This window comes from Cheilinus undulatus, linkage group 23 (assembly GCF_018320785.1).
Source record: "Cheilinus undulatus linkage group 23, ASM1832078v1, whole genome shotgun sequence".
Lineage (NCBI taxonomy): Eukaryota > Metazoa > Chordata > Actinopteri > Labriformes > Labridae > Cheilinus > Cheilinus undulatus.
In genome coordinates, this window is record NC_054887.1 from 31,787,519 (window position 1) to 31,811,192 (window position 23,674).

At 39.7% G+C, this 23,674-nt stretch overlaps 1 protein-coding gene across 1 annotated transcript in view; it reads left to right on the plus strand.

Annotated features, from left to right (window-relative positions):
• cand1 (cullin-associated and neddylation-dissociated 1) overlaps nucleotides 1-23,020 on the plus strand; it is a 32,555-nt gene extending 9,535 nt beyond the window's left edge. Inside the window, exons 2-26 of the mRNA XM_041780711.1 lie at nucleotides 3,761-3,836; nucleotides 3,923-3,990; nucleotides 4,083-4,237; nucleotides 4,329-4,452; nucleotides 4,814-4,901; nucleotides 4,996-5,164; nucleotides 7,551-7,656; nucleotides 7,741-7,886; nucleotides 8,324-8,475; nucleotides 8,965-9,105; nucleotides 10,164-10,305; nucleotides 12,003-12,211; nucleotides 12,295-12,463; nucleotides 12,550-12,639; nucleotides 14,589-14,742; nucleotides 14,819-15,056; nucleotides 15,409-15,597; nucleotides 16,334-16,477; nucleotides 16,590-16,725; nucleotides 16,809-16,985; nucleotides 17,161-17,256; nucleotides 18,972-19,141; nucleotides 19,220-19,384; nucleotides 19,907-20,014; nucleotides 21,826-23,020. Of these exons, the coding sequence (XP_041636645.1) occupies nucleotides 3,761-3,836; nucleotides 3,923-3,990; nucleotides 4,083-4,237; nucleotides 4,329-4,452; nucleotides 4,814-4,901; nucleotides 4,996-5,164; nucleotides 7,551-7,656; nucleotides 7,741-7,886; nucleotides 8,324-8,475; nucleotides 8,965-9,105; nucleotides 10,164-10,305; nucleotides 12,003-12,211; nucleotides 12,295-12,463; nucleotides 12,550-12,639; nucleotides 14,589-14,742; nucleotides 14,819-15,056; nucleotides 15,409-15,597; nucleotides 16,334-16,477; nucleotides 16,590-16,725; nucleotides 16,809-16,985; nucleotides 17,161-17,256; nucleotides 18,972-19,141; nucleotides 19,220-19,384; nucleotides 19,907-20,014; nucleotides 21,826-22,050 (3,637 nt within the window). The 3' untranslated portion in view covers nucleotides 22,051-23,020. The remainder of the gene's footprint in view (nucleotides 1-3,760; nucleotides 3,837-3,922; nucleotides 3,991-4,082; nucleotides 4,238-4,328; nucleotides 4,453-4,813; nucleotides 4,902-4,995; nucleotides 5,165-7,550; nucleotides 7,657-7,740; nucleotides 7,887-8,323; nucleotides 8,476-8,964; nucleotides 9,106-10,163; nucleotides 10,306-12,002; nucleotides 12,212-12,294; nucleotides 12,464-12,549; nucleotides 12,640-14,588; nucleotides 14,743-14,818; nucleotides 15,057-15,408; nucleotides 15,598-16,333; nucleotides 16,478-16,589; nucleotides 16,726-16,808; nucleotides 16,986-17,160; nucleotides 17,257-18,971; nucleotides 19,142-19,219; nucleotides 19,385-19,906; nucleotides 20,015-21,825) is intronic.
• Nucleotides 23,021-23,674: the final 654 nt, after the last annotated feature.

Consider the following 23,674-nt stretch of genomic DNA (forward strand, 5'->3'; position numbering starts at 1 on the left):
CTTACTTGTTTTTTACAGTGAAGCTGCTGGAGATGAGGATGAATGGGGCAATATGCTACAAGCTAAGAGGCTAGCAGTTCCTCTTTAACAGCTTTTCTCCCTCATGTTGTCAAAGACATGTCTTTAAGGGCACAGTGATAAACAATATAGAAACTAGAAAACCACTCGAAGAGCGCAGACCTCCGCCATTAGCCCTGTCTCCCAATAGTACATAATCCTTTAAAAACTTCCTGGATCCATCCCCATGTGCTCCCCACCACTGCATTCGCCGATTACTCCCTCCCCAGTGGGTTGGACACATGATGAGGCAAACCATTGGCTTCGCTGCTGGTAGACTGTCATGGTGGAAGCATTGCCTGCCGGTGCCAACAGATGCACTGACAGTCTCCTAGGGTACTAGTTAGATTGAGATAACGACTCATTCCAAGATAACTTAGGTGAGAGTCGTGATGAGCCGGTTCTAAGAGCTGGCTCCTTTTCTGAACTATAGGTACCAGCCCCCATGTGAGAGGTGGTTTCCTTTAAAAAAGGCAAAATGGCACCAAAGAGGAGACTAATAAAGAGCTGGAATTCCCATCACTCAAAGCAAGGCTGGATAGACTTAAATAAAGCCATGCTTTTTGTTTACCGGCCAAATACTCTTCATCAGTGGTTCTCCGCCCGCTGATATAGCCTCAGGACCTACTGCAGTCTCTTTAAATAATATGTGACCCAAATTTTCAAATATTTGCAAAAGGTCATGTTTATTTAATGAAAAATGTTGCAGTTTGCATCTTGGATGGAACAAAAAGTGACTGAAAAAGAAACAGGACAAAACAAACACATTTCACACCCCATTTCCCCATGGTGACACATACATTTCAACAATTTTCTTTGAGGAATAACCGAAATATCATGGGGAAAGCTGAACCTTTATCGAGATGGATGAGCTGAAATATTGAGAGAAAACTAAAACATCCTATCATCACAGTTAAACCAAGTAAAATAAAACAAATATTTCTCGGTGGACCTTCACGACCCTCTTAAAACATCTCTGCGACCCACTTTTGGGTTCTGACCCACCGGTCTAAAACCACTGCTCCAGATCGTGCCAGTTTGCCAGTAAGCTTTGTGTCTACACCAGTGGTTCTCAAACTTTACAGACTGGGGACCCCTGCTGTAACTGAAGGTGGTTGAACAAACCCATGAACATTCAAGAATAGTCATGAGCAGACAAGGTCGTCCATAAGGAGGCGTCCATGGGGGGGGGGGGGGGTTCTGGGACCCAGCCAAACTGGGGGCTCATGGAGGTCAGCAAAACCATGGTCCACTGTGAAGTTAAGCTGTGAAAACCATATTTTATATTTGACCTGAATAATAACCACTCTTGGCAAAGAAAAAAATGTCTTTATTTATTCATTTGTGTAGTAAATAACCTTCTTTAAATGAAAATAACTTTGTTAAAAACATAATTAAAATGGGTTAAAAAATGCTAAAATTGGTTAATACTTCAAAAAAATGGTGCAAAATGTGATGAAATTGGATTTCATTGGATTAAGGAAAAAAAATGAGTTAAAAGTGGCAAAAATTAAAGTGGAAAAAATAACCAAAAATTGGTCAACGTGGCAAAGACAAGCACAAAAAGTGGTAAAATTGGATTAAAAGTGGCTGAAATGGCTTTTAAGTGCAAAAGAATTTGCAGCAATTAGGTGGACTGGGATGTAAAACTGTTATACACTGGCAAAAATGGGTCAACTTTGTTAAAATGGGAAAAAAGGAGTGTAAAAAGTGCTTTATAGAGGCAACAGTAGGCAGAAAGGGGCAAGAATTGGTTTAGAAGTGGCAAAAACAGGCAGAAAAAAAGTAATGGAAAGGGTTTTAAATGGACAAAAATGGGTTTTAAGTGGCAAAAACGTGCTAAAATTGGCCAAATTGGTGTTAAAAGTGATATTAAAAGGATTATTATTTTGCCAAATTGGTCTAAAGTGACAACAGTGCAAGTTAAAAAATATTCTTCGTTTTTTTTTTTTAAGGCATCTGGTGACCCCCCTCTCAGTGTCACTGGTCTACACAACCAATTCAAACCAGATACAGACATAACAGACTATCTCTATACACTGTCTGAGCTCTCTGATATCCAACTGTTTTCAGTATGTATTTTAGGTGTGGCTACACAAAGCATTTACGATTACTCTGCCCAAAATGGATAAATATCAATGTCAGTTAGGGCTGAATGTCTTGCAAAAATAATCTAACTGCATTTTTTTCCCCTAATAGTGTAATTGTGATTTAATACGATTTCTGTTAGGTTCCTCATCTTACATATTTGTCATAAAATTCAAGCAGTAAATCATTCTATACTAATATCTGCATTCAGTCAGGAATACTTTCATACAATCATGCAAAATGGATATGCAGTTTTACTAAACAGGGAAGGCTCTGCTCAAAAGAAGCTCCCTGGGTTGGTCAAGCAGCTGCTTTGACTTTGCAGAGAGTGCATGGCTGAAACCCCCATATAGATAGATACATTTATGACAGTGGGTATTGAAAACAATGAAAATATTTCAGGAGCAATTAATCCTAGGATGAATCTGAATATGTGGGTGCAACAAGCTTTAAGCTATAAAGGAAGTGGCTGGGGTGGAGGAGGTGAAGCTTTACCAGCAGCAGCAGCGTGGTGCATCAACATCAATGCAAGCAGGGATTAGTGAGAAGTACATCATATTTAAATATTTAAATTGGTCACTGTTTGGAGAGAAAGAGCTGTGATTGGCTGTAGGAGCTGGTATCAGCTGGCTATCAGCTGATCGTGGCTGGGCGTATGACTTCCGTGAATTAACGCCAAGCTGCCTCATTATTGGATGGAATAAATTACGGGAAAAAATTGCAATTATTTTTGCTCATATCATAAATTTGTTGTTATTTGCAATATTGAAGAGGATTATCATTTCACGTCACTCGTTTTGATTAAGAAAAACATAAAAAAACATTAAAGGAGGATTTGTAAACCATTCTAAAAAATGACTCTTGAATCTTTGCTTAATGTGCATAAAATCTCTGCTGCTGCAAAAAACTGGCATGTATTACCTGGCATTTCCAACACTTTAAGTTGAAGAATTATTGCAGCTTCTGTGATCTGGAAATTGCAGCAGGCTGTATTATGATTTAACCTAATTTGTGATTGATTTCCCAGCCCTTATGGCAATGCCAGTTTAAACTGGGGTACAGGCCAAAAAACACCGAGACTTGAAAATAAATCACGGCCGTTCGAACATTAAGCTGCTGCAAGTGAAATGGATGCAATCTTTTATAATTAAAGCAATAAATGACCCGTTATCAGGTGCCTTGGTCTCCAGTTTTTGCTGTCGCTAGAAAGTTAAAAAATCTTGTATTATGACAACACTACCCTAATCTTGGGCATTTTTTCACTCCATTTCTACTTAAGATCTTGGGATTATAAACTGCCTAAAATCAGTGTATTGCCAGCCTTCTTGCAGACGTGTCTTTCCTCAGATTCTTCTGAGCTTTTCTTCACTGTTGAGGTCCTTTTTATATTTCAAACTCCTAATTAATCTCTTCATCATTATTGAGAAGTAAATCGATTTTTACACTGTGTAATGTTTCATAAATCACCACCAGATTGCTCCGACTGTTTTGATTCATTAAACCTTTTCTCTCTCTTTATTTTGGCTGTAGTGAAGCGGGAGATGTTTGTGCGACTCTGCAGCAGCTTTGAGATTCTGATTAATTGATAATTGATGCGTTATTGATCTCTCTGCAGGTTTATGGCCACAAACGACCTGATGACGGAGCTACAGAAAGATTCAATCAAACTGGACGACGACAGTGAGAGAAAGGTCCGTTTGTAGCTCTTTGATATCACAAATACTGCTCTGTGTTGATCATTATTGATTAAATGATTGATTGATTGATTGATTGATAGGTGGTGAGGATGATTCTTAAACTGTTGGAAGACAAGAACGGAGAAGTTCAGAACCTCGCTGTCAAATGGTAAAAACACACATTGAGATCATTATTTGAAAGCATTTGGTGTCTGCTCTCCATGTTTGTGTTTAAACTTTGGGTGCGTTTGTTTCGTTCAGCCTGGGGCCCCTGGTAAGTAAGGTGAAGGAGTACCAGGTGGAGACGATCGTGGACACGTTGTGCACCAACATGCTGTCAGACAAAGAGCAGCTCAGAGACATTTCCTCTATCGGACTCAAAACCGTGATCGGAGAGTTGCCGCCCGCCTCTAGTGGTACGAATGCCCCGCTGTTTAAATACCACAGAAGTCAGACTTTTACTGCAGTATTCAGGTTTTTATTAAATTCTCCACATCTTTGTCCCAGGATCAGCTTTAGCTGCCAGTGTTTGTAAGAAGATAACAGGTCGTCTGACAAGCGCCATCGCCAAACAGGAAGACGTGTCAGTTCAGCTGGAGGCTCTCGACATCATGGCTGACATGCTCTGCAGGTACGACACTCGTCTGTCTGTCTGATGTGTTCACTTTCTGTGCTGCTGTTGTGGCCTGGAATCTTCTACAAAGGAAATATGGGAATATTTATGCTAAAAAAAAAAGCAATAGTTTTGTTTATATGGAGCCTTTATTCTGATTATGTGTGATTTAAACCAGAGTACGTTTATGATGACAAACCAGTTTTTAGAAAGCAGACTTTTTGCTTCAGCGTTTCTGTTTTCCAACCACGTCTGTGATCCCCTGAAAAGGCTCTGGGACCCACTCTTGAGCTCCAACCCACCCATGAGAGCCATGCTTTTTTTTGTAAGTGTTGTCCTCATCTAAGCAACCCATGACTGAGCTTCTTTCTCCCTGCAGACAGGGAGGTTTGTTGGTGAACTTCCACCCCTCCATCCTCAGCTGTCTGCTGCCTCAGCTCACCTCCCCCAGACTGGCTGTCAGAAAGGTACTGGCTGACCTTCATCTGGCATCGTGAATTCATTTATTTCTGTGTTAGTGCTTCCATAACAACTGCTCTCTCTTTCTCTCCGTCCGTTTAGAGGACCATCATGGCTCTGGGTCATCTCGTCATGTCTTGTGGGAATCTGGTCTTCGTTGAACTGATCGAGCACCTGCTGGCCGAGCTCGGGAGGAACGACAACATGTCTACCACCAGGACCTACATCCAGTGCACGGCTGCCATCAGCAGACAGGCCGGACACCGCATCGGTGAGACAGAAGACTGTCAAAATAGACGACTGCATTTTAAAAAATTACACTGTTACATTAGGGCTGGACAATTAAGCGCAAATTAGATTAAATTGCAATATGGCCTGCTGCAGTTTTCGAATCGCAGATGTTTTAATATTTCTTTAACCTGAAATTTGAGGCAAAATACCGGTTTAAAACCTTTTTTTTTGCAGCAGAGATGATATGTATTACATATCATGCAATCATTCAAGACCCGTTTTTTAGAATAGTATACAAAAATATCGTACTTTCTTCCTTTTTGTACATTTTTTCTGATTAAATATGAGGATGACATGAAAACAATCATTCCCTTCAATACAATAATTCATATCCAATTTGCATTATGAGTCAAAATAATCACAATTAGATGTTTTTTCAAAATTGTTCAGCCCTAGTTTTATCTAATATTGTTGGTTATAATATATAGTGATATATTGCTTGTGTTTGTTGGAAAAAAAACTTAAGATCAAGAACTTAAGGAATAATCGCATATCAAATCGCAATTGCAGTATTGGCAAAAAAAAATTGCAATTAGATTATTTTTCCAAATCAAACAGCCCTATGTTACATATAATTTTTTTATACAATATTGCAATTTGTCAACAAAATTAAGCAATAAATCCTAAACTACCTACCTTTTGTCAGGAACACTCGTCATACATTTTACCATTTTTTTGCAGAGTAGATATACAGTTTTACTTGGCAGAGAAGACTCAGCTCAAAAGAGTTAGCTAGTACCATGCTTTGACTTTCCTGGAAGTGCATGGCTAGGAACCCCCATATAGATACATTTATGATGATGCATATTAAGTACAATAAAATTATTTCAAAAGCAACTAATCCATGGTAGCATGAATCTGAGTATGAGGATGCAACGAGCTTTAAGCTATAAAGGAGGAGGCTGGGGTGGAGGAGGTAAAGCTTTGCCAGCAGCAGTGCAGTGCATCAGCATTGATGCAAGCAGGGATTAGTGAGAAATATGTCATCTGTAGATGCACGGCTGTGTTGAGAGAAAGAGCTGTGAAAGCTGGTCGGCAATAGTTGGTATCATCTGATCGTGGCTGGACTGGATTTTGTAAACAATTCTAAAAATGAAATGGCACTTTAATGTTTGAATACTGTGCATAAAATATCTGCTGCAAAAAATGAATGTATTAAAGTGGTATTTTTACACATTTCAAGTTAAAGAAATATTGCAACTTCTGCGTTTTATAAATTTTCAGCAGGCCATATTGCGATTAATCTAATTTGTGAATAATTTCCCTGCTCTAACTCTAAGTCACTGAGATGTTTTCAGACTTCTTGGAGTACAGGATCTAGGGGTGTGATGAGACACTTAACCCATGAGATGAGATTTTACACTATTTTTTAAATTTTGAAACAAAATACACAAGTTAAAAATGTGTTTGTTATACAACTGAAAGTCACTGTGCAAAGCAAAGCGGGTCTGTTCAGAAGTGTTTCAACTAAGTGATTACATATAGCTTACATTTTGTCTACCTGACTTAAACTTGGCCTTTAACAGTTTTTAAAATCAAGAATCATGCATTTTAAGTGTGCCAAATCTGTAATTTATCACACTCAGCCCTCATTGCTATAATTACAGTAATAACAGAAGCATTAAGAGCTTGTAGGAAGTACCTTAAACCCTGTTTAAAACCAACTGAAATATAAAAAGTTGTATCAGAAAAATTGATCAATTCTCCTGTTTAATGGATATCCATATTCAAAACAATCGAAAGAAATCTTTCTGTCAATAGCACCTGCTGTAATATACAGAAATAGATTGTTTTATTGCAACTGGTTTGAAACATCTGATTCAGATTGATTCTTTCGTTGCTCATGCCTTTGGACTCTGATTGAAGGTTACCAGTTTTACAAGGGAACAATTTGGACATGTTCACTGTGAGGTGCACTCACTTTTGTTGCCAGCTATTTGACAATAATGGTTGTGTGCTGAATTATCTTCAGCAGACAGTAAATCTATACTGCTGTATAAGCTGTACACCGACTACCCCAAGTTATATCCAGCTTTAATTTCTTAAGTATTGTGCCTTTAGAGGATGTAATGAAATGGTTGCTGAAATGTGAGGGGTGTACTCACTTTTATGAGGTACTGTATGGTTGTGATTGTGCATGAGAAATCTTACCATGCCAAAGCCATCCTCTTCCATCCATGTCAGAACAACACAGTGCACCCAGGGCAGGAATTATGGAGCTCACATTGGTGAAACCAACCAGACTTTGGGAGTCAAGCGTGCTCGAGCACAGTTTAACTCAGTGTTAGTGCACCTTTAGAGGTTTAAAACCCATGTTTAGTAATCATCAGCCTCCTTTCTCTGCTAACGCTCTTGTGTGTTTTCAGGAGAGTATCTGGAGAAGATCATCCCTCTGGTAGTGAAGTTTTGTAACGTTGACGACGACGAGCTCAGAGAGTACTGCATCCAGGCCTTCGAGTCCTTCGTTAGGAGGTAACGCGTGCAGAAATCCTGCTGAAATCCTGCAGTGTTTCTGTTATTCTTTGTTTAATCTTTTTGCTGCTGCTGCTGTTGCAGGTGTCCTAAAGAAGTTTACCCCCACGTCCCCACTGTCATCTCCATCTGCCTGCGCTACCTCACCTACGACCCCAATTACAACTTTGACGACGAAGACGAGGACGACAACGCCATGGAGGCCGAGCAGAACGACGAAGACTACCAAGGTAACCAATCATTAGTCAGTACCTGTGTCTAAGTATTTCTTTACTTATATGGTGTCTGCTAGGTTAAAAATGGTAAAAGTAAGTTAAAAAAAATCACCTTCAACTTTAATTTTGACAACTTTTCCCCAGAGTCAATTAAAAATCAAACCCAAGAGGCTAACTATGATTGATGTTACTATTAAATTAGCAGATTTTACCCTTAAAAATCAGATTTGTTAATATTTTAACATCTTTTTAAAGGGTTAAAAAATCAATCTGTGAATAACTCTGGCTCAGATAAGTCTTTTCTCTGTTATCAGAGCCCCATTCACTTTAAACCTGCAAGAAAAAATAAACTACAGAAACATAACCAAAAGTTATTTGAGCTTTGTTATTGCACAAGGTAGTAAATAATCTGGTTTATTGTTTATGAAAATTGTTTTGATTTGTTTGTTTAGGAAGTGACGATGAGTACAGCGACGACGACGACATGAGCTGGAAGGTTCGACGGGCCGCCGCCAAGTGTCTGGACGCAGTTGTCTCGACTCGTCACGAGATGCTGCCCGAGTTTTATCGCTCTGTCTCTCCTGCACTCGTCTGTCGCTTCAAGGTAACGTCACCTCTCCGATTAACTCTCCATCTCTTCATCAACGCTGAGATCTGATTTGACGGCAGTAACTTTATGAAGAACATCACTTATGCAAACTTTAATAGAAGAGCAGGAAGAGCTGTCATTTATTTATTCACCTTTTTGTAAAAGGTTAAAGCCTAAAACTTTGATTCTTGTGCTCATAATGGCCAGCAGGGGGCAGCTGCAAAAAGAAGCCAGATTACAAAAGGGGAGACTAGAAAATCCTGATGAGTTTGTGGTCTCGCTCTCTAGTTCTAAGTCGTCTTCAATACAGAATAATGCTCATTCTATGAGTGATGGTCTAATTTAGGGTCAAACAGACCAGAAAGCATGGGATAATCTAGGACAACACTGCATTTGTTCCTAAATAGAAACAAGAAGCTTTTTGTACCCTCCTTCTTGTCCAGTTTCTGACCATTATGGTCCATATTTTTTAATCTGATTGGGCTTTTGTTTCTGTGCGTTTAGGAGCGTGAGGAGAACGTGAAGGCGGATGTTTTCCACGCCTACCTGTCGCTGCTCAAACAGACCCGGCCGGCTCAGAGCTGGCTAGCTGATCCAGACGCCATGGAGCAGGGAGAAACACCGCTCACCATGCTCCAAAGCCAGGTAACATTAGAAGTCATATACTAATGCTGTCAAGCCTGGAACCATTATCTTTTAACTGTAAAGCTTTCAGTCGTGATAATTCAATGATTTCAAAACACCCACCAGAATAAAAATCACCAGGGTGTAGAAGCAAAAGTTTTCTGGAGTCTCTCATTGGGGGGGAAAAAAAGTTTTAATCTTTCATTTCTTTTAGGAAAGTCTGCAACATGCAGCTTCTGTGCAGCAGTGTTGCTCTCTGAATAGCAGGGTTTCAAACCGGATCAGCTGTGCTCAGTTTCTATGCAAACAGCCACACGGATGGTTTCACTGTCAGAGGCAATAGCAGGGGCGGTTAAATTGGATGACTTATTGGGAGCGAGGATGCATCTATGCATCCTGCAAAACATTTTTCACCTCAGTGAGAAGTCTCTTGGCATTTTGGTGTTGCAAGATTGTGTAGCACAAGATCTCGTCACATCCCTGCCTATGGAATTTGCTCAGCCAGGTAGCTGAGCTCTCAGCCTGCAGTGATGAGAATAGTCCCTCTACTCTCCACCTGTCATTTTGTCCCAACTGAGGAGTGCTCTCAGCCAGACCAGCTCTCCATAAAGTTTTTTACTTAATGCTATACTCCTCTTTTTCTATAAATGCTGGATTTTTAAGGGAGAAAAGCATTAACAAAGTGGCACAAACCTCTGCCCATCTGGTCTGAAAATATTCACAAGTCAAGAAAATTCTGCTTCAGCACTGATCGGTGATGGAATAAGCTTTTTTTTGCACATTCACCCCTCAAAATTTCAAGTGCTCTGCTCAAAATTCTGGTCAGGTTTAAAACTTTGACAGTTTGCACTCAAACATGCAGCTCACCCATAAATAATCTGGAAACTTCTAGGATTGTCTTGCAATAATCGAGTGACTGATTATTCCACTTAGAGGTTGCAGTTCTGTTTTAGAGCAGCAGGTGTCACTGTTGTGGCATGGAGGCATCCTGCACCTTCAACCTCAAGCAGCAGGAAGTTCTCTCTTCGTTTCTCCTTCTCTTTTTCTGACATGCATGTGAATGCCTCTCGCCGCTGCAGGTGCCCATGATCGTCAAAGCTCTGCACAAACAGCTGAAGGAGAAAAGCGTGAAAACTCGCCAGTGTTGCTTCAACATGCTGACTGAGCTGGTGAACGTCCTGCCAGGAGCGTTGACGCAGCACATCCCAGTACTAATACCAGGTAAAACTGTGATACTGACAGTACTTCTAATAGTACTACAGCTGGTTCTCCTACTGTTGGAGTAGGTTTATATGTTAAGACAGGGATCTCAAACTCAAGGCCTGGAGCCAAATCTGGCCCGTTGTACAGTTAAACACCGCCCGCAAGATCATATCATATTTTTATTATAACTTGACCACCGGTATGAGGTCTGTAGATTTCTTCCTGTGTAAAGATGTAAGTTTAACCTTTTGGTTTGAAAAATCTAAGTCATCAAAATTTAAAAAATGTGTTAAAAAGTCAAGAAGGTGGGAAAATAAAATTTATTTGTGTTTTCATATTTTCAATCATTTGCATCCCACAATTACAACTTAAACTTACAATTTTTTTTAAATTTTGTATTTAGATCTTTTAAATTCATAATTTTAATTTCTATCATATTTTGACCTTTTTAGAATTACATTTTTATATTTAACATTATATTTAAACTCCTAACTTAGACTTTTATTCCATATCTTGACATTTAAAAATCACAGTTAAAAATTTAAAACACAGGATTTTGAATTTCTCTATTTTGACCTCAAAAAGAACTCCAGAATTTAAGTTTTATTTCATATTTTGACCTTTTAAGATATTATTTTTGTCTTTTATCTCTTATTTTTGCCTTTTAAACTCAGATTATCTAATTTTATCTAATATTTTGACCTTTCCATCTCATGATTTTTAGATTTTGCTCTTTCAAACTCATGATTTTGAATCTTATCTCTCATTTTGACCTATAAAACTTCACATTTCTTTCATATTTTTGCCTTTTAAAACTTTTAATTTATTGTTTTGACCTTTTCAACTTCTAAGTCTGAGCTTCTATCTCGGATTGGGAGCCTTTAAGTTTTTAATTTTGCCTTTTTTTAAAACCCAAAATCATGTATCATCAGTGCTAAGTTTATTTTTCCATATTTTATTACTGGTGAAAATCAGGTTGAGAGTTTATGGTTGAATGTTGACCCTGTTGGGCTCTCAGGTTTGACCTAAATTCAGTATCCTGCCCCTGTTGTGATCAAGTTCTACACCCCTGTGTTAAGATATCTATGCAATTTAAATATTCAGTCTTGGTAATAGATGTGCTGCTTGGTCTTAAGCAGTGCCTCTGATGTGTAGGGTTGACAATGAATTTCTTAGATACATGTCCATGGAAAGATTTTTTTTTGATTGCCATTAGACATTCATGCCTAAAATTATCACTTTATGAACTTTACAACCAGGTTTGTTAGGCTGTTCCCTCCTGTCTGCAGGGACTCCTTGTTTTCAAAATATTTAAGGTGCACAAGCATGCTAGTTTTTTTATTTTTCTGCCAGATGACAACATGCAATCATTGTGAAAAGGATTGCTAAAGTCTTGGTCCTTTGCCACTGATTGGTCAGAAATAATCCACCAGGGTAAAGCTGTTAAAAATACAAATAAACATCTTAATATATCTGTATTGAAACAGCTGCTCACTGTGAGAAAATGCAATATTCTTTAGGGACTAATTACTGAAAAAGTGCACATGTACCAGGAGACTGCATGCCAGGTAAGAGAAATTGATGTCAGAGAGAGCAGAATGAGGTGGTAATAGAAAAATAGAACTTAAGCAGGTAGATTTATTTTCACATGCACAGTAAATATAAAAGTGCTGTTCATACTGGGAGTAATAACTTGATGATGTTTGTGTTTCCAGGTATCATCTTCTCTCTGAACGATAAATCAAGCAGCTCAAACCTTAAAATTGACGCCTTGGCGTGCCTCCACGTCATCATGGTCACGCACCCCGCCCATGCCTTCCACGCCCACGTCCCCGCCCTCGTCCCACCCGTGGTAGCCTGCGTGGGAGACCCCTTTTACAAGATCACCTCAGAGGCTCTGCTCGTCACCCAGCAGCTTGTTAAGGTGGGCGCCAAACCTACAGCCGACTCCTGTCCCACCTGATGAGCTCACTCCTAAATCTGACCCTAGTGTCCTTTCTCCTCCAGGTGATCCGACCTCTGGACAACCAATCAGAGAGCTCAGAAAGCTTCGACCCCTCCCCTTACATCAACGACCTGTTTACATGCACAATCAGACGCCTGAAAGCCGCAGACATCGACCAGGAAGTGAAAGAACGGGCCATTTCCTGTATGGGGCAGATCATCTGTAATTTAGGTAAGCAGCAACTGTCAATCACAGGTGTGATGCCATAAAGAGCTGCTTCCCGTTTGTTTTCCTCACTGGTCTGTTTGGTTATTTAGGAGACCGGCTGCCTAATGAACTTCCAGGAACGCTGCTGATCTTCCTAGAACGCCTCAAGAACGAAATCACCAGACTGACCACGGTTAAAGGTAAGCCACAGAGGAAGAAGTTGTGACTCAACGGCTGTTTCCTTCCATTGCTGAAAGTTACCACTCACATCCCTGCTTTGATTTGACAGTGTTGTAGTGTGTTTTTTTAAATTCAAATGTGATTCCATAGTTTTTTGTGTTGTTTACAGATTTTCTGCCTGAGTAATCTAGCCAGCAACGATTTATGTTTGTGTTGAGCTTCTCATGCTCCTAAATCTTCATCTCCTCTCTGCTCTTACTCCCTGGTTTCTCCTTTTTTCCTCAAGTCTGTTTATTTATAGAGTAAACAAAGAAAGCCTGCAGACACACTCGAGTTTATTCCTTTACACAGATGCCTCAGGTTGTAACATCCCAGGTGAATTTGTCGTCTAATCGTGCCTCTCTGTGGACTTGTCATACTTCTTCTAAAATTTACGGAGTTGTGGGTGCCTGGAGGTAAAAGTCAGATTTATGTTTGTTAGATATCATCACTCACCGTCTCTGTGGACTTCTGCCTCCTTATACACACATCTCAGCACATATCGTTAAATATATATATATCAGTGGAACAAACAGGAGCTGTGTGGTGTTGTATGGGTGCAGATATTGTTCATACTTCTTATATACCACAAACATTAACTAACTAGGGCCATTACGATACAGATGCTTGAAATGAAAGTTCAGCCGATGCTTATACCAATCTTTGAATCTGCAGTTAGATGAACTAGATGTCAGCACTGAACTGACTGGACATCTGTTCACACAACATTTTTTGATGACTGGTGAATACCCAGGTTAAACCTATGCATCTGTGCATCCTTAACTTTTAAAATGCAATAACTGGTAGCCTGTCATATTTTAATCCTGAAGCAGCTGCAAGCAGACAGAAGACAGGCAGTGCACAGTCAGTGGGTGATTAAAACCAAGTGAGCGCTGAGAAAACGGGGTATATTTATCTCTGCATAATTGTGTAGAAAGGTTCAAGATATTGTTTGATAAATGCAGAAGACGCATTTTTCTGCCCTCTATGTCCCTGCTTCACTCCCTGCCAAAGCGTCTGTCCTGCTACATGTTCAAATTATTTTTCACGTTATTAAATCAGTAGTACTGATAAAGCCCCATATTTACAACTTATGGAGGCTGATATTTTCAGCCAATATATGACTGTATCCACAGTCAATGTGGGCTGATATTTACAGCTGAAATAGGCTGATATTTACAGCTGATATAGACTGATATTTACAGCTGATATAGGTTATTTACAGCTGATAAAGGCTGATATTTACAGCTGATATAGGTTATTTACAGCTGATAAAGGCTGATATTTACAGCTGATATAGGCTGATATTTACAGCTCATCCAGGCCCATATTTGCTGCCATAATACGTTGATATTTACAGCCCATAAAGGCTGGTATTTTCAGTTGAAATAGGCTGATTTATACTGATGATGTTCACAGGAAACATATCTGTTGTTAATTTCGTCAGTAATGTTTATATCATCTGTTACTGATAGTTGACTTTATAAGCCTGTTTCACCCTTAGTGTGAGCATCCTGGTAAATAAATGACAAAAAGCAGAATCACTAGAGACATTTTTTCTGTATTATGTCTCATTTTATTTTAATTATGCATTTATGAAAGGAAAATCTGAGTCATTTTGTCTTTCATGAGAAATGATGGACATAAAAAAAAAAACGAATGATGTTTATTTGATGTCCAGTAGGTCATGTGTTTTAGTACTGATAAATATTTTATATACACTGAACAATTGTCTTTTTATTCCTGCTTTGTAATCATCATGAACATATGCCTGATAGGGATTAAAAACACAAAGATTGCAATAAGTGGCTGCAAATAGCTGCTCCTTAAAGGCCTACCATCCAGAAGTGTCTTCTCCATGTTTGATTGTGTCAGAAAAAGGCAGGTTAGTCATGAATGTTCTGATTATGTCTCTGTGTTTATGCTGCAGCTCTGACGTTGATTGCTGGCTCTCCTCTGAAAATCGACCTCAGGCCGGTTCTCCCTGACGCTGTCCCCATCCTCGCCTCCTTCCTCCGCAAGAACCAGCGAGCTCTGAAGCTCTGCACACTCGCTGCGCTGGACATCCTGCTCAGAAACTACAGGTAACACGCACACCTTCAACTCTACCACCCACTCTCTCCTTCACTCCTCCATTTAACACCGTTTTAATGCTTCCAGCTCTGCGGTGACCCCCGTCATGGTGGACGCCGTGCTGGCCGAACTGCCCCCGCTCATCTCAGAGAGCGACATGCACGTGTCTCAGATGGCGCTCAGCTTCCTGTCCACGCTGGCGGTGACTCACCCATCCTCGCTGGGTCAGCTGAGCGGAGGGAACATCCTGCAGCAGCTCATCACGCTGGTCCGATCCCCGCTGCTGCAAGGCGGAGCACTCGCCGCCATGCTGGACTTCTACCAGGTACAGCAAGATTCTTTAGGACAAGGCATTTTTATTTCTTAGATTTCTCTTTTTGTTGAGGAGTCTTCGAGGGTTGGTATTTATATTTGAGACCTCCAGATTGCTGTGAAACAGACAGTTGCCATAAATAGTTCTCTTTATTTGCAACTCATTGGCTCATCATTGACAGAAACATCAGCTTTTTCTAGAAACATAGTTAGACTTAGTTTACCTGAAGTTGTGGTTATTCAAACCTTTTCCCTGTGTTGGCCTAAATAAAGTAAATTCACAAATATTAGTACCAAAATGTGTAAAAACAGTCCCCTTGTTTAGAAATGTTGGTACCAAACTCGTGTTTTTTGTGTTTGTTCAGGCGTTGGTTGCCACAGAGACTCCCGGTCTGGGGTACATGGACCTGCTGAGGATGCTGACCGGTCCGGTTTACTCGCAGAGCGCCGCTCTGCCTCACAAACAAGCGTACTGCTCCATCGCCAAGTGTGTCGCTGCTCTGACCCGAGCCTGTCCCAACGAGGGGCCGGCTGTGGTCGGACAGTTCATCCAGGTGAGACTGATGAGACTCTATGATACTGGTTCTTGACTGGTCCCGCTACCAGCGTCATCATGAGAAAAAGAAACCCAAATTTCTGATTTTTTTCTATTCATGTTATTTAGTCAGAGTTGTGTTTGGACTTCAGACAGAACAGAAAGTTTAAAGACAGAGACTCAGAGAATTAAAAAAAGGTTTCTGGTGAAAATGCCCACAGATTTTTGGGGGGTTTGAGGGAAAATTCCGATACCTTCTGGGGAAAATTCCTAAAAGTTTTCTTTAAGTGTTTAAGGAAGATTTCAGATGAAAATTCCTGAATAAATCATAAAAAAGCTAAAATACCAAAAATAACTAAGAATTAAAATTTGGAGTCCTTCATGCGCTCATTGACTTTTTTCCCTGGCACACATTTGCGACTTCCTGAAAACAGTTCTGCGACCCACTTTTGGGCCCTGAGCCTCCAGTTGAGATCCCTTGAACTATGATGTTGCAATGATTATGAATAAGTGAAAAACTGCAGATCTTGGGGAGAGAGAACTGATTGAATTGTACAAAAATATTGGTAGTATTTTTCTACTAAAACTTTGAAACCTTACCGGTGTATTTGTCTGTTCCTGTGATTAAACTGATGGATCAGTCTTTGGTTTCTAGGACGTTTATTTTTGTTGCCATCATATCAACACAAGCATGAATCGTTTGGTTTTTGCTATTGAAGTTTAAATATGTGGTTGTTTTATTTTTTGTCTCCCAGGACGTGAAGAACAGCCGCTCCACAGACTCCATCCGACTCCTCGCTCTGCTCTCATTGGGTGAGGTGGGACACCATGTAGACCTGAGCAGCCAACCAGAGCTTAAGATCGTCATCCTGGACGCTTTCTCCTCCTCCAGTGAAGAGGTAAGAACCTTCGTTTCAGTAGCCGCTTTAGAGCATCGTCAGCTAAATGAAACGGGGCAGAAAGAAGGCAATGCTTGAGAAAACGTACCCGTCTTTTCTGCCTGTGTCTCAGGTCAAATCTGCAGCATCGTATGCTTTGGGCAGCATCGCGGTGGGGAATCTTCCGGAGTATCTGCCCTTCGTTCTGCAGGAGATCTCGTCCTCTAAGAGACAGTACCTGCTGCTGCACTCGCTCAAAGAGATCATCAGTGAGAGACGGCTGCATGCTCTGTTCATTGATTAATCTGGGTTTTTGTTTAGTTTTTAAACGTGTTTGTCCGTCTGTGTTGAGGTTCGGCGTCGGTGTCCGGTCTGAAGCCGTATGTGGAGTCCATCTGGTCCCTGCTGCTCAAACACTGCGAGTGTCAGGAAGAAGGGACCAGGAACGTGGTCGCCGAGTGTCTCGGAAAACTGACGCTGATCGACCCTGAAACCCTGCTGCCACGTCTTAAAGGATACCTGCTTTCAGGTAATTGCTGCTCCCAGTAGTTACCAGTGAAATTTATGTAAGCACTTCTGTACATTTTTATCTCAAGGACTTAATAATAGCTGAAACCTGCTTCTGGAAGAATGAATTCAGAATGTATGTTTTCTAGATCACATGTTTGCTGATTGATTTTCCTGTGTGTGTTGTGGTTCTGCAGGTTCGTCGTACGCCAGGAGCTCCGTGGTAACAGCTGTAAAATTCACCATCTCAGACCAACCGCAGCCCATCGACCCCCTGCTGAAGAACTGCATAGGTAAACACGGATTTTACTGATCTTTTGTTGCCGTAGCAGCTGCCCCGCTGTCAACTTATGATTATTGTTAGTAATGCAAGCAGTGCAGCCTTTTAAGGGGCATTTCAAAAAGTGAGAATATCAAGAAAAAGTTCAGTTGTTTCCTGTGATTTATCTCAGAAAGTGAAACTTCCATTTGTTCTAGATCAGGGATGTCGAAATCAGTCACAGCAGGGGCCGGATTCTGAACTTGGGTCTAACCTGAGGGCCTAACGGGGTCGATATTTAACCATAAAATGTCAACTTTGTTTTCACCAGAAATGAATCATGGGGGAAAAACTTGGCACTGATGATAAATGATTTTGCAATTATAAAGTGAACATGATAAGTTAAAAACTCAAAATCTGAGATACAAAGTCAAACTTATAAGTTTAAAAGGTAAAAACATGGCATTTAAAGTCAAAATAATGTTTATAAAAAGGCAAAAAATTAGATAGAATACTGAAACCATGAATTTTAAAAGTAAAAAACTGAGATAAAAATTCAAACATGATTTTTAACAGTCAAAATCTGAGGTAAACGTCGTAATCATGAGTTTAAAATTTAAATAAAATTAAAAAGCATGAGTTTGTAAGGTAAAAAAAGAGATAAAAGTTAAAGTTTGGAATTGAAAAAGGTCAAAATGTGAAATAAAAGTCAAAATTATGACTCTAAAAGGTCAAAAAAACTGAGATGAAATTAAAAATCATAAGTTGTGGAAGTAAAAAAGATGAGATAAAAGTCAAAATCATGACTTTAAAAGGTCTAAAAAGGATTTAAAATTTAAAGTTATGAATCTAAAAGGTAAAAATCTAAGATTAAAAAGTCAAAGTTATGTTTTAAAGGTAAAAGCAGAACATTTATTTATAATACTCTTTTTAGGGAACAGGCACTCAGATTTCTTTATTTAATTATACTTGTTTTAGTTAAACAAGTTTTCATTCTACTAACTATTTTTTTAAATCAAAACACCTCATTCTGAAGGACGTGAGCATATTTAACTCATGAAGTACTACGCCCTGATTGTCATCCATTGCTGTCGTGAATAGTAGCAACAGCAATCTGTATTTAAAGAATGCCCATAAACAGGGTCCTAGATCTACAGTCCTAGATCTGCTGCCTGCAATCCTGCAGATACACCCTTCTCCTAAAATCTCCTGGTAGCCGGCTGACAGCATTGACTTGATGAAGACCAGTGATTCAACAGCAAAATGGGGTCAAAACATAAATGGACCATATTTTACCATTTCATCCATTTACCATGAGCACTTTAAGGTCATTATTATGAGTTTTCTTTCATCCTAATTTATTCAAAAAATATAGAAGATAGATGCATGAAAATGTAGGAATTTTCCTTTTATTTACCTGGATAGTCAGATTTGTGTAGAACATGTTTAATCTGAATTTATTTACTGCCATGTTTGCACTGATTTAAGCCACAATCTTTAACATTTCATCATCAAATTAAGGACTGTAATTAATAAAAATGTTCAGCTATTTTAACATGAAAAATCAGCACTGATGTGGATGATAATTTTAAGTTTTAAAAGCCTTAAAGTACCTTGAATGAAAAACATAATTTCCTTTTTTTTTTTTTTTTTTTTTTTTTTTAACCAAATCAAACCTGAAATATTTGTTGAGTTTAGAGCCGTTGAGTTTGAGATAAATCGGTTGCATCCCCTGGGTTTTTTCTTCAGGTGATTTCTTAAAGACGCTGGAGGACCCAGACCTGAACGTGCGTCGCGTAGCCTTGGTAACGTTTAACTCGGCGGCCCACAACAAACCGAGTCTGATCCGGGAGCTGCTGGACTCGGTTCTACCACAGCTGTACAACGAGACCAAAGTGAGGAAGGAGCTGATCCGAGAGGTGAGAGAAACACGGGGAAAACGCGGAAAGACACGAACATGGTTAGACCGGTGTACTGATCAGCTGATGTGTCTCTAGGTGGAGATGGGACCGTTCAAACACACGGTGGATGACGGTCTGGACCTGAGGAAGGCGGCGTTCGAGTGCATGTACACTCTGCTGGACAGCTGCCTGGACCGACTCGACATCTTCACCTTCCTGAACCACGTGGAGGACGGACTGAAGGATCACTACGACATCAAGGTCAGAGCAGAACACATGATCACAAATAAATGCATCCTCAACGCCAGGGTTGTAACTGGAGCTACAGCCCCATCTAGTGGCAGGTGGCTGCATTAAAGCTTCAACACTACATTTAACTGGCATTGTGGGCCTAGAGGACTTAAAGTTGGTGTTTCCACACTACATTTCTGCAGCAGGACTGTGGAGAAGCTCTTCTGTCTTTATGCTGTTAAAGATTAATGTTGATGCTGCAACAACGTAACGTCACATGCTCCTGTCCCTCAGGTCAGCATTGTGTTTTGACATTTGGGAGATTCACCCCCAAAAAATGCTCTGTTGTCTTGGCAAATACTGCCCCCAGAAGAACGTTTTAGAGCAGGAACGAGTGTAAAAAAGTTCTTGAAGGGTTCCTGAGTTCTAGACAAAGATTCTGCAGTTCTCTGCTGACAGAAACTGATATGATTCATCAGTTCTGTTTGGTAATTTTGTGAAATTTCTGTCATTAGAGATGTTTGTATTAACTTCATATTGTCACGTTTTCAGATGCTGACATTCCTGATGCTGGCCCGCCTGTCGTCTCTCTGTCCCAGTGCTGTTCTTCAAAGACTGGACAGACTGGTGGAACCTCTGAGAGCCACCTGCACAACCAAGGTCGGGACGCACTCATGATCCCAACACTCAGTATCTCACATTTGATTGAGTTTGGGACATTAAAACAAAGCATGCTATAAAAATGTAACACAAACACTTTCAAAACTGTTAAAAAAACACAAAAAACAAAAAAAACCTTGGGTTTGGATAAAAATCGGTTTTAAAAAATTTCAAAGAGGTTCAGAAACTTTGCAAAAACGGCTTCTAAATTCTGTCCAAAAACATTAAAAACTTTCCAAAAGGTTCAAAAACTTATCACAGAAGGGTCAAAGGTTTTGCAAAAAAGGCTTTCAAAACTGTTTGTAAAAGGTTTAAATTTTGCATAAATGGTACATTTTTTCTTAAAATATGGGTTCAAAACTTTCCAAACTTGTGCAAATGGTTTCTCAGTTTTCCTAAAAAATGTTTTAAAAACTTTCCTGAGTTTCAAACATTGCACAAATTACTCAAAGATTTTTTTTTTCCACCAAAGGTTTTAAAAATCTTTCTGAAGGTTATAGAATGCTTTAGAAATGATTGTAACAAAACCCAAAACTTTTTTAAAAACTATGTAAAAACATTAAAAATCTTTGCAGGCGTGAGTCAAAATTTTTGCCAAAAGGGGTTTTTAAAATTCCTTAATGGTTAAAAAGTTTTTTATGCAAAATAGAAACCTTTTTTCATGAATTAAAATAAAATGGTACAGATATTTTTCAAAAACAGCCAAACAAAAATGTTCCAAAGATTTTAAATTTCTTTAAGATACAAAAATCTTGACTCAAATGAAAAAAGTTTGCAATAAAACAAAATAATAAATCCTTTAAACCTTTACTGAAAAAGTGTAAATTCAATACAAAAGCAGCACACAAAAGTTTGAATTTAAAATATTGAAATAGGGTTTTAATTTTTCCCGAAGTCCCAAAACTTCCATAATATGCACTCAAACTTTGTGAATTTTGTAGAAAAACTTGTCACAAAAGAGAAGGAACTATTTGCTACCTATGGAATATTTGACATATTGGTCCAGAGGGACAATAGGACAATTCTATCATATATGGACTCCATTCCTTGATTATGTAGGCCCGAGAATATGCACTATATTCTGGAGGGCTCTTCCCAAACCAAGAAAAGATGGCTAGTGGACAAGGGGGAGGCTCTGTTGTCTGTATGACTTCATTCACTGTATGTTTATATGTTGTAACAATGTTTCAACAATTTGATATCCTACGTTGCAATGCAGGACTGTGCTGTGCTCTGTGTAGTAGTTGGAAATTGTGCTTGTTTTGTTTAGTTTTGGAGGGGATAGGGTGTTAATGTAAAATCTACGCACTGTTTGATTAAGTTGTGGTGCTTAATTGTCAATAAAAATATTTTCAAAAAAAAAAAAAAAAAAAGAGAAGGAACTGTCCCTAAGCATTACAAACTGGCCCCAAAGTTTACAAAAAAAAAAAACCTTTAATAAACAGATGAAATGTCAACTAAAAGTACACAACAGCCTAGAAACAACAGAAAAACTGCACTTTAACTAATGATTTTTAATGAATAAGGACAGGGCATGCTTCTCCACCAATCAGCTTTAAGTATTAGAGTGAATACGGCTGAACTGGCGTTCTCTGTAGTCTAAAATCGGCGACACTCAGAGGATTATGGGCTATTATCGTTTTTTGATTACTTAAATTATTGTGATTATATCGTAGTGAGCAGGGTTCATGTTGGCTCTCTAGATAAATAGAGTCCAGGCTAACCCTGCTCTTTGGCATCATTGATTACATATTGATTATTAGTTATGGATCCATTGAGTGGAGTAGTCAGCGTCTTCTTTCTCTCCTCAGGTCAAGGCCAACTCAGTGAAGCAGGAGTTTGAGAAGCAGGACGAGCTGAAGCGGTCGGCGATGCGAGCCGTGGTGGCGCTGCTGACGATCCCCGAGGCCGAGAAGTCGCCGCTGATGTCAGAGTTCCAGTCTCAGATCTCGTCCAATCAGGAGCTGGCGGCCATCTTTGACTCCATCCAGAGGGACTCCAGCTCGGCCAACATGGAGTCCATGGACACCAGCTAAAGAGACGGACTAACGAGTATCCCACGATGCAACACGGCACCACCCAGCTGCTGGAGCGCTAACCCTGCAGCATGTTTCCATGACAACAGGACTCAAAACACACACACAGACACACAGACACACACACACACACTGTAGTGATACACCCTCTCCTAGCGATCGATCGTCCCATGATGCATTGCACTGAAATCAGCAGTTGGAGAAGACAGGAAGAAGACTGACGTACGGCTCACACACATGGACAAAAAGGACAAAAACAAGAACAAAAAAAAGAATATTCCAGAAAATAAGTTCCATATGAGGCTTGGAAGCTCCTCCCACTTCCTGTTTGTTTTCTAGCGAGGTCGTCTGATTGGCTGACCTCCTTGTTCCATCATTCTTCTTTGTTTTCTTTATTTTCTTTATTCCAGAAAGTTCCACAGGTACTGTTACCTGATTGGCCGCTGCTGAGTGACTGACAGTTAGCGTGTTATCTAAACTGACCAATGGGAAACGGCCTTTCCTGCCTAAGGCTGCGGTGACCAATGGGAGAAGGGCTTGCTATGTTTTTTTTTTTTCTCTGCGAATGATAGGCGTGACGACAGATGGGCGGGGTTTTACTGTTTGTGGACCAATCAATTTTGTTTCCCCCCTGGTTCAGTAGACCCGCCCTCCATCCCTTCACAGGAGAGCTTATTGGACCAGGGTCAGCCTGACCAGACCTGATTGGACGATGAATTACGTGGCTGTTGCCATGCAGATGCAGTGAGTGTGAAAGGATGTAATAATATTCTGATAGAACTGTCCATTTGTGGACTGTTGTAAACCGGTTCCAGCCGGTTCACTCTGGTTTTACTGTGTTCTCGTCTGTTGTGGGTTGGTGGAACCGGGTCCAGTCCGGTTTAATCCGGTTCAGTCAGGTCTGGTCAGGATTATCCACTGTTGTTTATCGCCCAAGAAAAATAAAAAGGTCCATTTCTGCCTGCCTTCATACTTGGATTTCTGTCTTTTCTTTTCACTCCTCAGCAGATTAGTAAAAGAATGTTAGAAACCAGCTTCTAACTGGGAGTTCAGGTTGTCTTTAGTTTGTTTAATCTGCTTTAACTTGTTTATCTTTGGGACAAAAGTACTTCACTAGTTGTGTTAAACAGAACAAGGAACTTTCAACAGCTGTCCCAAACATCCTAGTTTTAATTCAGTTGCTAACATTATTTTACTTAGCACAGGGGTTTGCAAAGTGTGTGAGAGTGAGCCTCCCCTAAGAAGAACTAATCCATTTGGTGGACCCCCACCCACAAAAAGGATTCAATAAAAAAAAAATTAAACAACATTTCAAACATTTATGTCTAATCTTTAAACATTTTTAACATTGATATATTTTGGATATTTTGGTTTGCAAATGTCCTGAAACATCAGCCTTTCCCTCTTATTCACTTATAATGCCATTAAATACCCCCTTTTTTCATATTTTTTGGGGCCATTTTACAACTTGTTTTTGCTTCTTTTTCACCCATTTTTTCCACTTTTATCCCATTTTTGCCCTTTTAAACCTTTTTGCCCGTTTAAGCTTCCTTTCATCATTAAATATCACTTTTCTCCCCCAATTTTTTTGCTCATTTTTGCGACATCTTTTTGCCACTTTTTC